The sequence below is a fragment of the Mesoplodon mirus genome (genome assembly GCF_964341445.2).
Source record: "Mesoplodon mirus genome assembly, chromosome: 12".
NCBI classification, from domain to species: Eukaryota; Metazoa; Chordata; class Mammalia; order Artiodactyla; family Ziphiidae; genus Mesoplodon; species Mesoplodon mirus.
In genome coordinates, this window is record NC_138988.1 from 71,611,301 (window position 1) to 71,624,866 (window position 13,566).

The 13,566-nt window shown below is 54.3% G+C and overlaps 1 protein-coding gene across 1 annotated transcript in view; it reads left to right on the forward strand.

The window, feature by feature from the left end:
- Positions 1–13,210, forward strand: part of GLP1R (glucagon like peptide 1 receptor) — a gene marked incomplete at both ends in the record, with an annotated part of 31,840 nt that extends 18,630 nt beyond the window's left edge. The window contains 8 exons of the mRNA XM_082638890.1: positions 1,761–1,914; positions 2,468–2,627; positions 7,309–7,369; positions 7,907–7,976; positions 8,097–8,185; positions 8,528–8,666; positions 9,568–9,609; positions 13,043–13,210. Coding sequence (XP_082495016.1) covers positions 1,761–1,914; positions 2,468–2,627; positions 7,309–7,369; positions 7,907–7,976; positions 8,097–8,185; positions 8,528–8,666; positions 9,568–9,609; positions 13,043–13,210 — 883 coding nt within the window. The remainder of the gene's footprint in view (positions 1–1,760; positions 1,915–2,467; positions 2,628–7,308; positions 7,370–7,906; positions 7,977–8,096; positions 8,186–8,527; positions 8,667–9,567; positions 9,610–13,042) is intronic.
- Positions 13,211–13,566: the final 356 nt, after the last annotated feature.

Consider the following 13,566-nt stretch of genomic DNA (forward strand, 5'->3'; position numbering starts at 1 on the left):
TTTTTCCCAAAGGCCAAATTTCTTTATGGTCTTGTTTAAGAAACCTTTCCTTATCCCAGGGTCATAAGTTTTGCACATCCCTTATGGCTGTTTGGTGAACCTGGAGTTTATTTTTGTCTGTAGTGAAAACAAGAGATTTAATTTCATTTTTCCATGTATACATATTACATGTATACATGTTAATTGCATCAGGACCATTTATTGATAGCAGTGCCTACTCTGCCATGCAGCAAGCATCATCTGTGCCTGAGTGGGTCTCTGTCATGTGGATTGTTTTCCATTGGTCTAGTTATCTGTCCCTTTGCCTATGCTATGGTACCTTAACCACTATAGATTCGTCAAAAACCTTGGTTTTCTTGGGACTTCCCTGGTGGTCCAGTGGTTAAGACTGCACGCTTCCACTGCAGGGGGCATGGGTTCAAACCCTGGTCGGGGAACTAAGATCCTGCATGTTGTGCGGTGTGGCCAAAAAATAAAAACAACTTGGTTTTCTTATAGCAAGGGCCCCCACATTGTGGTTCTTTAGGAGTGTCTGGAATATTCTTGGCCCTTGGCTCTTCTTTATAAGTTTTTAAAATTTCCATCAAAAAACTGTTGGAATTTTTATTATATTTTTATAATAAATATAAATATATTTTATTATAGCTATATTGAATTTATTCAATAGCTATATTGAATTTATTATAGCTATGAATTTTATTATAGCTATATTGAATTTATTGGTTATTGTGAAGAGAATAGACACTTTCAAGATAGTCTTTCTATCCATGAATCTTCCGTTAATTTGCATCTTCTTTAATAATTTTAAGCAAATTTTACTGTATTCTCCATAGAAATCGTGCTTTCTTCTGTTAGACTTATTTCTAGGTAGCCAATTAAAAGTAGTGCAAATGAATTTTTTAAATTTACTTTTTAATTGTTTATTGCTGATGTACATAAACATACACATCAGCAACCTTATTGAATGAACTCTGATTAGTTCTAATAATTTGTGTGTTGATTCTCTTGGATTTCCTATGAAGATCGTCTATCATCTACAAATGATGACAGTTTTGTGTCTTTATTTCCAATTCTTATGCATTTTTCTCCTTGCCTTCTTACAGTGGCTAGGATCTGTAGTACAAAGTTGAGTAGATGTGATGTAAGTAGATCTTACAGCTAGATAATCCTAATTTTGTTCCTGATTTTAAAGGGAATCTTTCTAAAAATGTTCAGGTAAGAATGATGTTTGCTCCTTGTTTGGCTAGATAGCCCTTATTGGGTTAAGAAATGCCCTCATCTTTCCGGTTTGCTATGTGTTTTTACATGAAAGGATGTTGAAGTTGTATCCAATACTGTTTGAATTCCTGCCGTATGCTTAGCCTCACTCTGCCTCTGTAAGGCAGCCTGGAGGCATATTAGACAGGGGCTGTCATCAAGAAGCCAAGCAAGTCCCCAGTGGGGAAAGTGGTCCTCACACAAATCACTTGGGTTACACGTGACTCTGTAGAAGAGAAGATGCAGCAGAGAAAAGATAGAGTGTGGACGGGGTTGGGGGTGGCAGTAACCACACAGCTGAAGACTTCATGGCCAGGCAGGATTTGAGTTGGACCCAAAGGATTTTCAAGGTTATGGGGAAGAAGGGCATCCAGAGGAGGAAAGACAGGAGCGTGGTCCCAGAGCTGGACACATGCCTGAGGTGTGCTTTGGCCTGAGAACCGGGGGTTGTGGAGCAGAAGTGTCGGCCATTGTGCCAGGGCGGGCCCTGCTTTCTCCTGCAGACACCTGCACTGTACCCGAAACTACATCCACCTGAACCTGTTTGCATCCTTCATCCTCCGAGCACTGTCCGTCTTCATCAAGGATGCAGCCCTCAAGTGGATGTACAGCACGGCCGCCCAGCAGCACCAGTGGGATGGGCTCCTTTCCTACCAGGTGTGTGGTGTCTCCATGGAGGGCCTGGGGAGGGGGTGGACAGTCCATGAAAGTCTGTCTCCCCCACCCCACCCAGGCCTGATACAAAGAAAGGCAAGAGCTTCCCAGGCCTGGTCCTCAGGGAGCCCCCAGTGTGATGGGAGAGGCAGGGAGAGGCTGTCCACCCTGGGGAAGCCCCCAGCCTAAGAAGGGAGTTACTGCCCCGCCCTTAGGGAGTTCTGTTTGACTCAGGCGAGTGGTTTTTGGAGACAGACCTGGGTTTGAATTCCAGGCCTGCCACTTAACTAGCTAATTTTTAGGCAAGTGATTTAACTTCTCTGGACTCCAGTTTTCTCACCTGTATGGGGATAATATTAGTTTCCTCCATCCAGGATAGTGAGGATCCGATGAGCTAAAGCAGGTCAAGTTCTTAACACTGGCTCCGGCTGGAAGTTGTCAGCTCTGTCGCCCTGCCTTCACCACGGCAGGGTTGCAGCTGGGGCAGGACGGGGAGGGGGTCAAGAGAGGCAGGGGCAGAGCTCTTGTCCCCTGGGGACCCTTCCTCTGCCCCCAGGACTCTCTGGGCTGCCGGCTGGTGTTCCTGCTCATGCAGTACTGCGTGGCGGCCAACTACTCCTGGCTCCTGGTGGAGGGGGTGTACCTGTACACGCTGCTGGCCCTCTCTGTCTTCTCCGAGCAGCGCATCTTCAGGCTCTACCTGAGCATAGGCTGGGGTAAGGCCAGCTGTCATTCATTTCACTCCCCCGCCCCGACTGAGCATGGGGGGGTGGGAGACCCTGACCCCTCTTGGAATGGCTGCCTTCAGGCTACCCCAGGAGGCCAACTGGGTACTCAGAACACACTGCTGGGCCAAGGTATGGGGCCCACTGGAGAACCCCCTGCTGGGCACAGGACTCGCTGCCCATGGCGCTGTCAAGCCATTGTCCCCCATCCCCACGCCTTTGCCTGACTCTCCTCCCTTAAAGGAAGCAGAGGCCTTCACCCGATCTGGCCAAATACACGATGCACACCATTGGCTGTCATGGCACCGGCCTCAAAGATCCCCGCTGCCAAGACTCTTTGGGGATAGAGCCCCACATCCAGTCCTGGGCAATGCAGCCCCTAAGGGAAATGGAGGGTCCTGAGCCACATGACGGGGGGTCCCTGGGGCTGCGGGCTGAGGGGCTATGGCTCTGTCACATAATGAAGAGGATGGCTCAGAGGAGAGCTGAGTAAGGCAGGGAGGTCGGCCAGAAGCCAGCTGAGGAAAGAGTGGACCCTGGATGTGCCTGGAGCCCAGCTGGAAATGTTCTAGCCGAAAAAGTCTGCCAAGAACCATTGTGTCTTTTTTTTTGCTGGAACATTTCTGGTTGTGCTTCTGCCTCTCGCCATGTGGGATTCCGATGAGAACACGGGTAGGATGGGGCAAGAGCTGAGACACCCACCCTAGCAGCCCCTCACCTCCACCCTCTACCCCGGAAACAGATGCAACAGCATCTTGAGGGGCCCACGGTGCCCACCCAGGATGGAGCCAGGAGCAGGCCTGTCTCTGGGCCTCCCACACCACAGGACCTGCCTTCCTCCTCCCGCTTGCCACACATTCACTCACTACTCCTGCCTGCCTCGGGCTGCCCCCTGACCTCTGCAGACTTCCATGCTCCTCCCTTGATGTCCCCTCCTGCCCCTGAGCCTCTGCAAGGCTGTGCCCGGTCCAGCCCGCCTCCTCGGGAAGCTGCCTCGGGTTGCCTGGCCCTTGGCTCTGTGCTCTGTCTGGCCCTCTCGGTCTCCCTGTCCCTGTCCTCACACTTCGTCCCTTGTTGCTGATGTTCTTAGGCTACTTCATTCTGTACGGCCCCATTTAGAGTACCTTGAAAGGAGCTTTAACGTGATCAGTGTCCTGACGGCAGGGCCTTACAGACAGAGCAGGCATTGGAACCAGGCCTCCTGACTCCCAGGCCCTGGGCCCCATCGCCTGTCACACAAGGTTCTCTGGCCTGCACTGCATCTCTTTAGCCCCTGAGGGCCTGGCCGAGCAATTTCAGGCCTCTGCACACAGCTTCCTGCTCCTACCCTTCCACCCTCCTCCGCCAGGGCCAGCCCTTCCCTGCTCGGCCTTCCTCCCCTCCCAGACCTCTTCATCCTGCTAGGGCCGTCCAACAGGCAGTGGGCAGCTGGAGAGCCCTGCAGCTAGCTAGGGGTGGGGGCGGAGTTAGGCCACTGAGGGGAGCCCTGGGGACGCTGTCCTCAGGGTGGGGGCATGTCTGTCCATTCTGGGAAACAGCATCAGCACTGTAGTGCTGTCACCATGGTGACCTGAGGGCAGGAACAATCTAAGGGACGGTGTGATGTGTGCAGAGGCGTGTGAGTGGTTGGTGGAGGGTTTGGGGTGGGGGACGCAGTGTCTCTGAGTAGGAAATGGGAAAGGGGGTGCCAGTCCTTTCCCACCACTTCACGCCCCAGCTTGGGGCTCAGAGTCTGAGGAGGCAAAAGGGCAGGACCCAGGGGACACCCCACTTCCCAATCATAACGTCCTTTTCTTGAGGAATTGGGATGAGAGATACAGAGAGAGACAAAGCCAGAAAGACAGAAGGACAGAGAGAGACTCACAGAGAGCCCAGAGCTCTGTTGTGATGTCAGGAGGCTTGGCCCATGTTGGGATGCGCAGGAAACAACTTTTAGCTTCATGTGCAAACGTAAGAATTAAAATTAGGACGCTGACACGTTGGGGGAATCCCCGAAAGGCATGTCAGCTTCTGCTGCCGTCCATGGGCGGCCGGGTGCCCCCATAACCCACCGCAAGGAGGCTGCACAGGAGGGAGGCAAGTGATGGACGAGGGAATCATTACTTCTCAGAGCCAGTTTTGTGTGTCTTAGTTCAAGCTTTTTTCTCCAGCCTGTCTTGTTGATTTTCTAAACGGGAGAAGGATGAAGCCAGCAGGGAGTGTGTCATGTTTGCAGGCGGCAGAGCGGTGCCTGCATTTTTTTTTTTTGGCTGTGTTGGGTCCTCGCTGCTGCACGCAGGCTTTCTCTAGTTGCGGTGAGCGGGGGCTACTCTTCGTAGTGGTGCGCAGGCTTCTCGTTGCGGTGGCTCCTCTTGTTGTGGAGCACGGACTCTAGGCACACGGGCTTCAGTAGTTGTGGCTCGTGGGCTCTAGAGCGCAGGCTCAGTAGTTGTGGCACACGGGCTTAGTTGCTCCGTGGCATGTGGGATCTGCCCGGACCAGGGCTTGAATCCATGTCTCCTGCATTGGCAGGCAGATTCTTAACCACTGCGCCACCAGGGAAGCCCTGTACCTGCATTTTTAAAGACTTTGTTAAGGAGATGCTGATGAATGAATGAAGTTCACCAGGTCTGGCTGATAACATGAGTGTGCTCCCCAGTCCTGGAGTGGGGTCTCAGAGAAAGGCCAGCAGGTGCCTGGGGATGTCTAAGATGGAGGTTTCCAGACATGTGTGGCTCAGGGTGTTGGCATGTTCTTGCCTGGACAGCTTCCCTTCTCTCATTGATACACTGACCCACTCACTCATTTGTTCATGCATTCTGTTCTTACTGGACATCTTCTATGTGGCAGGCTCTGCGCTACGTGCTGGAGCCTTTGGAGGCCATCTGCCTCTTGTCCAATCTCATGAAGGCCTGTTACTAAAGCATCTTGGATGCTGAGAGGTCAGGGTTATATAAAAATAAATGGCCAAGGAGAGAGCTATCTGATGACAGCGCTGGTCAGCCGTGTGCCGCCCTGCTTCCTCCAGCTGTCTGCACCGTCAAGCACAGTAGCTCCAGGATTACGAGCTGCTCTGTAGCTGCTGTTGAGTGGACATCCGTTTGCTGAGGATGTGGGTGATGGTGATGGGAAAGGCAATGAAGTGGGTTCTGCCCTGGAAATGTGCTCCTGAGGGAGATCCCTGAAGCCACACATGTATACACATGGACCCCCCTCCACCACACACACGTGTCCACACCCCTTAATATGTATGCTCTTACTAGTCTCAGACACCCACATCTCCACCCCTGAGAGGCACTGATAGAGACAGGCATGGAGAGAGTTGGTGCGGAATGCCATCGAGGGTGGTGGCATTGCGGTCCTGTGTTCTAGTCCCACCTGTGTCCTCCTAAGCTGCCTATCCATCTTCTCATCTGTCACACGAGGATGGACAATCCAATTTTAAGTCAACAAACACATATTGAGCTCCCAGTGAGATGGGCGCTGAGGCTCTGGAGATGAATGAGGCTTTGTCCTCAAGGAGCTGGAAACCAGTGTATTAGTTACCTATGCTGCATAACAAATGACCCCACACTTAGCTGCTTAAGACAACAATTATGTCTCCCAGTTTCTATGGTCAGAATTCTGGGTTCAACTGAGATGTGTGCCTCGGGCTCAGGATCTCTAAGAGAGGTGCAGTTCAGCTGTCAGCCAGGGTAGGTGTCATCTCAAGGCTTAACAGGTTGGAGAATCCACTTCCAAGCTCACTGTTGAGGTTGTTGGCAGGAAGCTCAGGTCCAGGTTGGCTGTTGGCTGGAGGCCTCCGTCCCTTGCCACAGGGGACTCTCTGAGTGCCCTCATGACACAGCAACTGGTGTCCCCCAGGGCTAGTGATCAAATTAAGAGAGAAAGAGCCCAAGACATGTCTTTTATAACCTTTGAAGACCATCTTTTATAGCCTAATCTCAGAAGTGATATGCCATCACTTCTGCTGTATGTTATTGGTCACACAGACCAATTTGGATACAGTGTGGACCACACCTGGGTGGGAAAACCAGGGGTGGGGTGGTTGGAGGCCATCCTAGAGGGTGCCCACCACACCATCCAGCCTCAGCCATGCGGTCAGTATTGTGGTAGCTGTTGTTACTGTGGCCACTGTGCAGTGAGTTGGGCTGCCAGCGTCAAGGACAGGGCTCCTATCCAGGCTTCTGCCCAGCCACGTGCAGGGGCATGGGGGTAGGGGCAGGAGCCTGGAGGGGCTTCAGTGCCTAGAGGAGTTGACTGAGATGGACAGGTGGGCTGATGCAGGGGTGGGTGGCATCAGAGAGTTGGCCTGTTCCCACCTCGTCCAGCATGGCCTCCCTACCCCCCTCTTTGGCCCCGTCTCTCGCTACTTGGGTGTCTTTGTCCTTGTGTCTCAGCCAGGACCCTGGGGGCCAGCCCTGACAGTGAGCCTGGCCCATGGGAGGGGGAGGGCTGTGAGGACTGTGACGAAGAGTCTGGGGTGTTGGGGTGGGTGGTTCCTGCCGCCTCTTCTCCGAAGCACCCAGACCGGCCTAGTTCCATACCTGCCAGAAAGCGTGGCTTGGGGCCAGGCAAGGAGAGGGGCTGGAGGCGGGAGAGGCCCTGGTAGGAGAGGCCTCTGGGTGTGCCTAGCGGTGGCTCTGGCCTGCCAGCCCCTCTCCCCCCTCTCTCTTTCCCTCTCTCCTCTTAGGTGTTCCCCTGCTGTTTGTTATCCCCTGGGGCATTGTCAAGTACCTCTATGAGGACGAGGGGTGAGTGTCCTTCCTGCTCTGAGGGGGTGAGGGGTATGCTGAGGTCCCTGTCCTCAAACCCCATGGGTTTCCTTGGCCCCCGGCGTGTGCAGCTGCTGCCTGTTGGCGGGGTAAACTGAGGGACTAGGCGCTAAATTTATGAACTTAGTTCTCTAGTCCCCCTCCCTCCCCCTCCCCGGATTGTATGATGACAAGAGTACTGGGTCTGTGGGGTCCATGGTCCCCCCCTGCAGGTTTTTCTGTAATAACTGTGAGTGAAACGTTTCTGTTATTTTGCATATGATGCTGAGTACACACACAAGTGTGACTGTAGGTTAATGAAGGGGCTGTGCGTATCTCTGTGTGTGAATGTGTATTCAGGACTCGGTGTGTGTGTGAGTCCTGGGACTGGTTGTCGGGTAGCTCCTGATGGCAGTGTTTGTGTGGGTCTGTGTGTGTCACTTTGCATGCCCTTGTGTCTTTGTGTGCCCTGTGCCTGCACTGGGAGCTGGGGGGTCTGTGTGTCCAGCTGGGTGCCCATGTGTCTCTCCTCTCCAGCTGCTGGACCAGGAACTCCAACATGAATTACTGGCTCATCATCCGGCTGCCCATTCTCTTTGCCATCGGGGTGAGTGACGCTGTGGGGTGGGAGAGGGAGCTGCTGTGGGCCCGGGTGGCACTGGGCGGAGGAGTGGGGAGAGAGGGTGTCTTGAGAGGGCCTCCAGCCACCCTTCCCTCTGCCCTGCAGGTGAACTTCCTCATCTTTGTCCGGGTTATCTGCATTGTGGTGTCCAAACTGAAGGCCAATCTCATGTGCAAGACAGACACCAAGTGCAGGTGACGTAACTGAGCTGCCTTTGCTGGGCACCCTCAGCCCTTCCTTCCGGCAGAGTCAGAGATCCTGGGGTGCTGAGCTTGGATCCCTACGTGATCTTTCTTCCTCCACCCAGGCCTGGCCTGGGACCCCAAGCCTTGCCCTCACCCCTGTACCTGGGCAGCTCCTGGGCTTCTGGGTGTCTCTACCTCTACTTCCTCCCCTCCAGGCAGCCTGTCCCAGGGTATTCGGTGGGGGAGGATGTCTGTGACCGAGATACCAGGGCTTGGCGGGGATTGGGGGCACAGAACAGGGAGAAGAGTCCACGGGAGAGGTCCAGAATGCCACCTCCACCCTGCCCCCAGGCTCGCCAAGTCCACGCTGACGCTCATCCCCCTGCTGGGGACCCACGAGGTCATCTTCGCCTTCGTGATGGACGAGCACGCCCGGGGCATGCTGCGTTTCATCAAGCTGTTCACAGAGCTCTCCTTCACCTCCTTCCAGGTGACCTCGAGGCTGGGGCCTCCCTCGAGCAGTCCCAGGGTGGGGATGGAGGGGGGACCAGCCTGTATCATGCAGATAGGCAGCCTGAGGCCTGGGGGGAAAGTGGCCCTTACGGAGCAGAGCCAGAGTCCCCAGGTACGCTGACACCCAGGACAGTCTTCTCTATGAGCACACTGGACAAGAAGTCTTGCCGGATGTCGCCGAGGGCACCCAGCCCGGCATGGCAACTGCTGTCCACTGGGCTGCTAGCTGGCGGCAGGTACCCTGCCAGGTGCTTTACACACGTTGTGCAGCTAATCCTAGCAGAATCCCAGGAGGTGTGCAGGATTATCCCATTTTCCAAAGGAGGAAACTGAGGCTCAGAGATGTTAAAATGAGATTTTCCAGGTCACATAGTTTCCAAAGCCAAGAATTGAGCCTCTCCACTAGTATTAGATGATGCTGAGGGGGTGCGAATGTCAATGGGGGTGTAGGAATATAAGAAACTGGCCCCAGCTCCTTAAATGTCTTATGGGATGGCCACAGGCACGTGGGTCCACGCGTGTGCACCTACACACGTGCACACACACAAATAGATCACAGGCCTGGAGCACTGGGGCTCCTGAGTGAACGAATAGGTCCAGGCAGGGAAAATTCCGTGTGATCAGAGGTGGACTTTCTCAGCTCAGGCCTCCTCCAGGAGCGGGTGGTCGAAGAACTTCCGCAGTTTCTGAGCAAGGGGTCTTCTCATTCCTCCAGAAAGGAAAGGAGAAGGAACCCACTGCCCCCATTTCTGGGCCTGACTGGGCTGCCCAGTCTAAGGAGGGGGATGTTGGGGCAGAGCCCCAAGGAGCTTCAGACTAGGCCTGCCTGCCGGGCGCCTCCCTCCCCTCCCTCCTGCTGACATGACTCTTGCTTCTAGGGGCTGATGGTGGCCATCTTGTACTGCTTTGTCAACAATGAGGTAAGGCCTGCGGAGGGACGTGGAGCCCTGGTGGGCTGCTACCATTGGCCGTCCTGTGGTTTTGCAGTGGGGTTCAGTCTTTTCAGCTGAAATCCCTACTCACCCCACTGAGGCACTGGAGTGGAGGAGGCACCTTATCCCTGTGTGGTTTCCTGTGCCTGGGTCTCTCCATCTCTCTTTCTCTCTCACATACACACATACATGTGCAGGATGCCCTAACCATATATGAACTTGGGGAAGACCCAGCCTCACGTTAAGAGGGTCTTGAGTGAACAAGGGGTGGTGACTGTTACAAGTCACATGCTTGGGGCTTTAAAAATCACCATCTCATTTACTTGTCCCTGCCTCCCCTCAGAAAATATCCCTGCTAAAATTCTGGTTTCGATATTCTCATTTCTCACACATGAGAACGTTGAAGATCAGAGAGTCAGAGACACGCCCCAGGTTTGGCCTGGAAATAGTGCAGAGTCAGGATTGAAATGAATTCTGACTGGAAGGAGAAAGCTCCCTTCTGTGTGTGCAGGCAAGGACCCTGTCCACCGTGGGAAGCCACCTGTGGCTTCCTGGTGGCTGGGGTCGGGGTCAGGGGTTCTTGCTGAGCAGATCCCCAGCTGGCCTCTCCCCTCGGGCTCTCCCAGGAGACTCCGCTCGGAGCGCCCAGAGAGCCTGCCTTGTTCAGGCACATTGCCCGGTTCCTTTCAACCCTCTGCAGACGCCTCAGGCCCTGGCTCCTCCAGGCCCATGGACAGACATGTCACCATCACTGGGTCACAAAAACACACATGGCTCCTGGGCTGAGACCTCTGTCCATAAGAGCTGTTCTCCAGATCCAGGGTTGCCTTGGCAATGCGGGGTACTTGTGACCCAGGGAGAAAAGATGGCCCTGGCATTGGTCCTGCGTGGCTTCCAAGGCCTGCGCCAGCTGCCAGTGAGCGGGGAATGGGCACGGGAGGGGAGGCCTGGGGGTGGCTTTGCTGTGGCTCTTGTGACTCAGGAGCCTGAATCCTGGTCCTGAGTTCTGCTCCTACCCGGCTGTGCGACCGGGGCAGTCACTGCTTCTCTCTCCAAGTGTAAATGCAGGTGAATGAGCTTTGCCAACTCAGCCCAAATCCCAGAGCCTGGCGTGGTGCCCGGCCCGAGGACATCAGAGGCAGGAATGAGGGTAAACTGAGGGTGAGGCATGCTGACAGGAGTGCTAGGACAGGGGTCCAGGATTCATGTTGTCTTTGTTGTTTCACTGTGAGAGCTCAGTAATAGAAGAAACCCAATGTCAGGTGCTCGTTTAGTCATTTATTCATTTGGCTCATTTAAAACAACACGTATCGGGAGTACCTGATATATGCTGGGCACTGTGCGAGGTCCAGGAAGGAAGGTGTGGTCCCAGCCCTCGTGGTGCACCTCCCAAGTCTGGGGGAGGCGGGGAGACACGGCCAGAAACAAGCGTGGCCTAGAGTCATGGGCAGGGACTTCCCTGGCAGTCCAGTGGTTAAGACTCCGTGCTTCCAGTGCAAGGGGTGTGGGTTCGATCCCTGGTCAGGGAGCTAAGATCCCACCCGCCGCAGGGCATGGCCAAAAAAAAAGTTTAAAACAAAGAGTCATGGACGGCAGGAGACCAAGGGTTCAGACACCGGTTTTGGAGTCAGCCCAGATCTAGGTTCAGGTCCTGGCTGAGATTGGGAGAAATACTTACATCTCTGCACCTCAGTTTCCTTACCTTTAAGCAGGGACTAACATGAGCTGCCTCACAGGATTGCTGTGAAAGTTAATAATCTATGGAGAGTGCTGGGCATATAGTAAGCGCCCCATGAATGATGGTTTCTAATGACAATTGTCATTACGGGGGCCATAGCAGAGGTTCAGGAAAAGTGCTGAGGGAGAGGGAGGCGGAAGGGGACACAGTCCTGGTCCTGTCCGACTTCTTGCTGGTATCCGTGAGACCTCTCTAGTCCCCGAGGTGGCTTCCCATGGGTGTGCTTCAGTTTACCATCTCTCTCCCCACCTCCCCAGTTAAGGGCTGTGCCACAAGACTGGCCTGCCTGCTGCTGCACAGGCAGAGGCCACCACCGGTCTCGGGTGTCCTCATCCCAGCTGTCAACACACGCGTCACACACACAGCCGGGTATCGAACTGGCACAGAGCAGGGGGGGCCATGGGTGGTGTCTGCTCAGCCTCCTTCCCTCACCCAAGCCTGGGCTTGGTGACGCTGCCTGGGATACTGGGGCCATCCTGGCAGGCAGGCTCGGGGCCATCTCAGCTTTACTCAGTTCAGAGAAAGTTCTTTTAAGGAATGGCATGCGGCCACACCAGGTACCCTGCTGGGCTTAGCTACATGGATGGCAGCCCTGCAGGAAGAGAACCGGGGTGTTTGCACAGGGATTGATGGGGCTGCTGACAGCTGGCTGTCCTGGTGGCTGGGGCCTGAGAGGGAGAGCCCAGGCCCCAGATACCCTCATGTGGGGAGGCCTGGTGGCAAGGCGGTAGGGGTCGGGGGGGGCATCAGAGAAGCTCTGGAAAGCAAACATATGGGCACATCCCCTGGCAGGGCACTCCAGATGCCCTGGGCTGGCTGTGCAAGTTCCAGCAGCCTGTCTGGGGGACCAGAATCATGGGCCATCACAAGGAACCACAGCATTGCCTCAAGCCCTCAAGTGAGTTGGGCTCTGCGGCGTTACTTGATTTGTATCCTTCTGCTCCCACAACCTGGTCCCCAAGCATCAGCTCTCGAGAAGGCTTTTCCTGATGGGGAGGCTAAGCCCAGCACAGCGGGGATTCTGGTTGGTTGAACTCACCTGGGCTGCACCCACCATGGGGTGGGACCAGTTCCTGGATGGGATTAGTTCAAATCCAGGCTGAGAAGCCCTTGTCCACAGCCCCCTCTTCACTGTTGCTACTAGTCCCAGCCTCATTCTCCCCGTCTCCTCTTCCTCCCCCACGAGGCACTGGGGCCTGGATAAAAGCCTTCGGGGAGTTTAGAAAGGTCTGGTGTGGACACCATGAGGGGCAGGGAGGGCTGTCCCTCTTCTCAGTCATCCAAGCTGAAATCGGCAGAGTGCTTGCTCTGAAGTCAGATTCTCTCTTTTCCTTTTCTTCTCTCTCCCATCTTCCGTCTCCCCACATCTCTCTGTCACTCCTTCTCTTCCGTTAAATAATAATGTGATGGATTGTAAAAGGTACTTAGCTGAGTCACAGAGTTTAGAGATGGAAGAGACCAATTAGATCATCAAGCCCGGCTCTTTCCCGAGAAGCAGAAAATAGGAGACAACGATAAACAATTTTATTGGGATATTAATTTAGGCGCCCGGAGGCCTTGACTTGTGTCACTTAATATAATGCAGTGGATTTTTTTCTCTTCCCTACTAATGTAATAATGGGGCCATATTGTGGGCAGTTGGTTTGCATGATGGCTTTTGCTTCCCTCCTTCTCCCACGGAAGGTCCAGATGGAGTTTCGGAAGACCTGGGAGCGCTGGCGGCTCGAGCACCTGCACATCCAGAGGGAGAGCAGCATGAAGCCCTTCAAGTGTCCCACCAGCAGCCTGAGCTGTGAGGGCACAGTGGGCAGCAGTGTGTACGCAGCCTCCTGCCAGGCCTCCGGCAGCTAAGACTCCAGCACTTGCCCTCCCTGTGGTCTCGCCGCCGGCTGGGCAGCCATCCCAGGTGGGAGAGACCCTCCCGGGGAACGGGGGAAGGGAGTGCAGGGGGAGCTACACATGCACACACACATACTTCCCTGCTTTCCCTCCCTAAGCCCATCAGACAGGCAAATGGGCATTGCCTCCTGGGACCTGTGGACACATTTTCTCTGAGGAGAAGCAGCCTGTTAATTTGATCACTGTGGCGGGCAGAGAAGAAAAAGCGATTGCTGCTAAAACGAGGAGGATTTCTTCCTGTTAAGTCACAAGGCCCCTGGGGTTCCCCCGGACTCAAACTCAAGGTCAATAGCTTATTAGTGGGACTG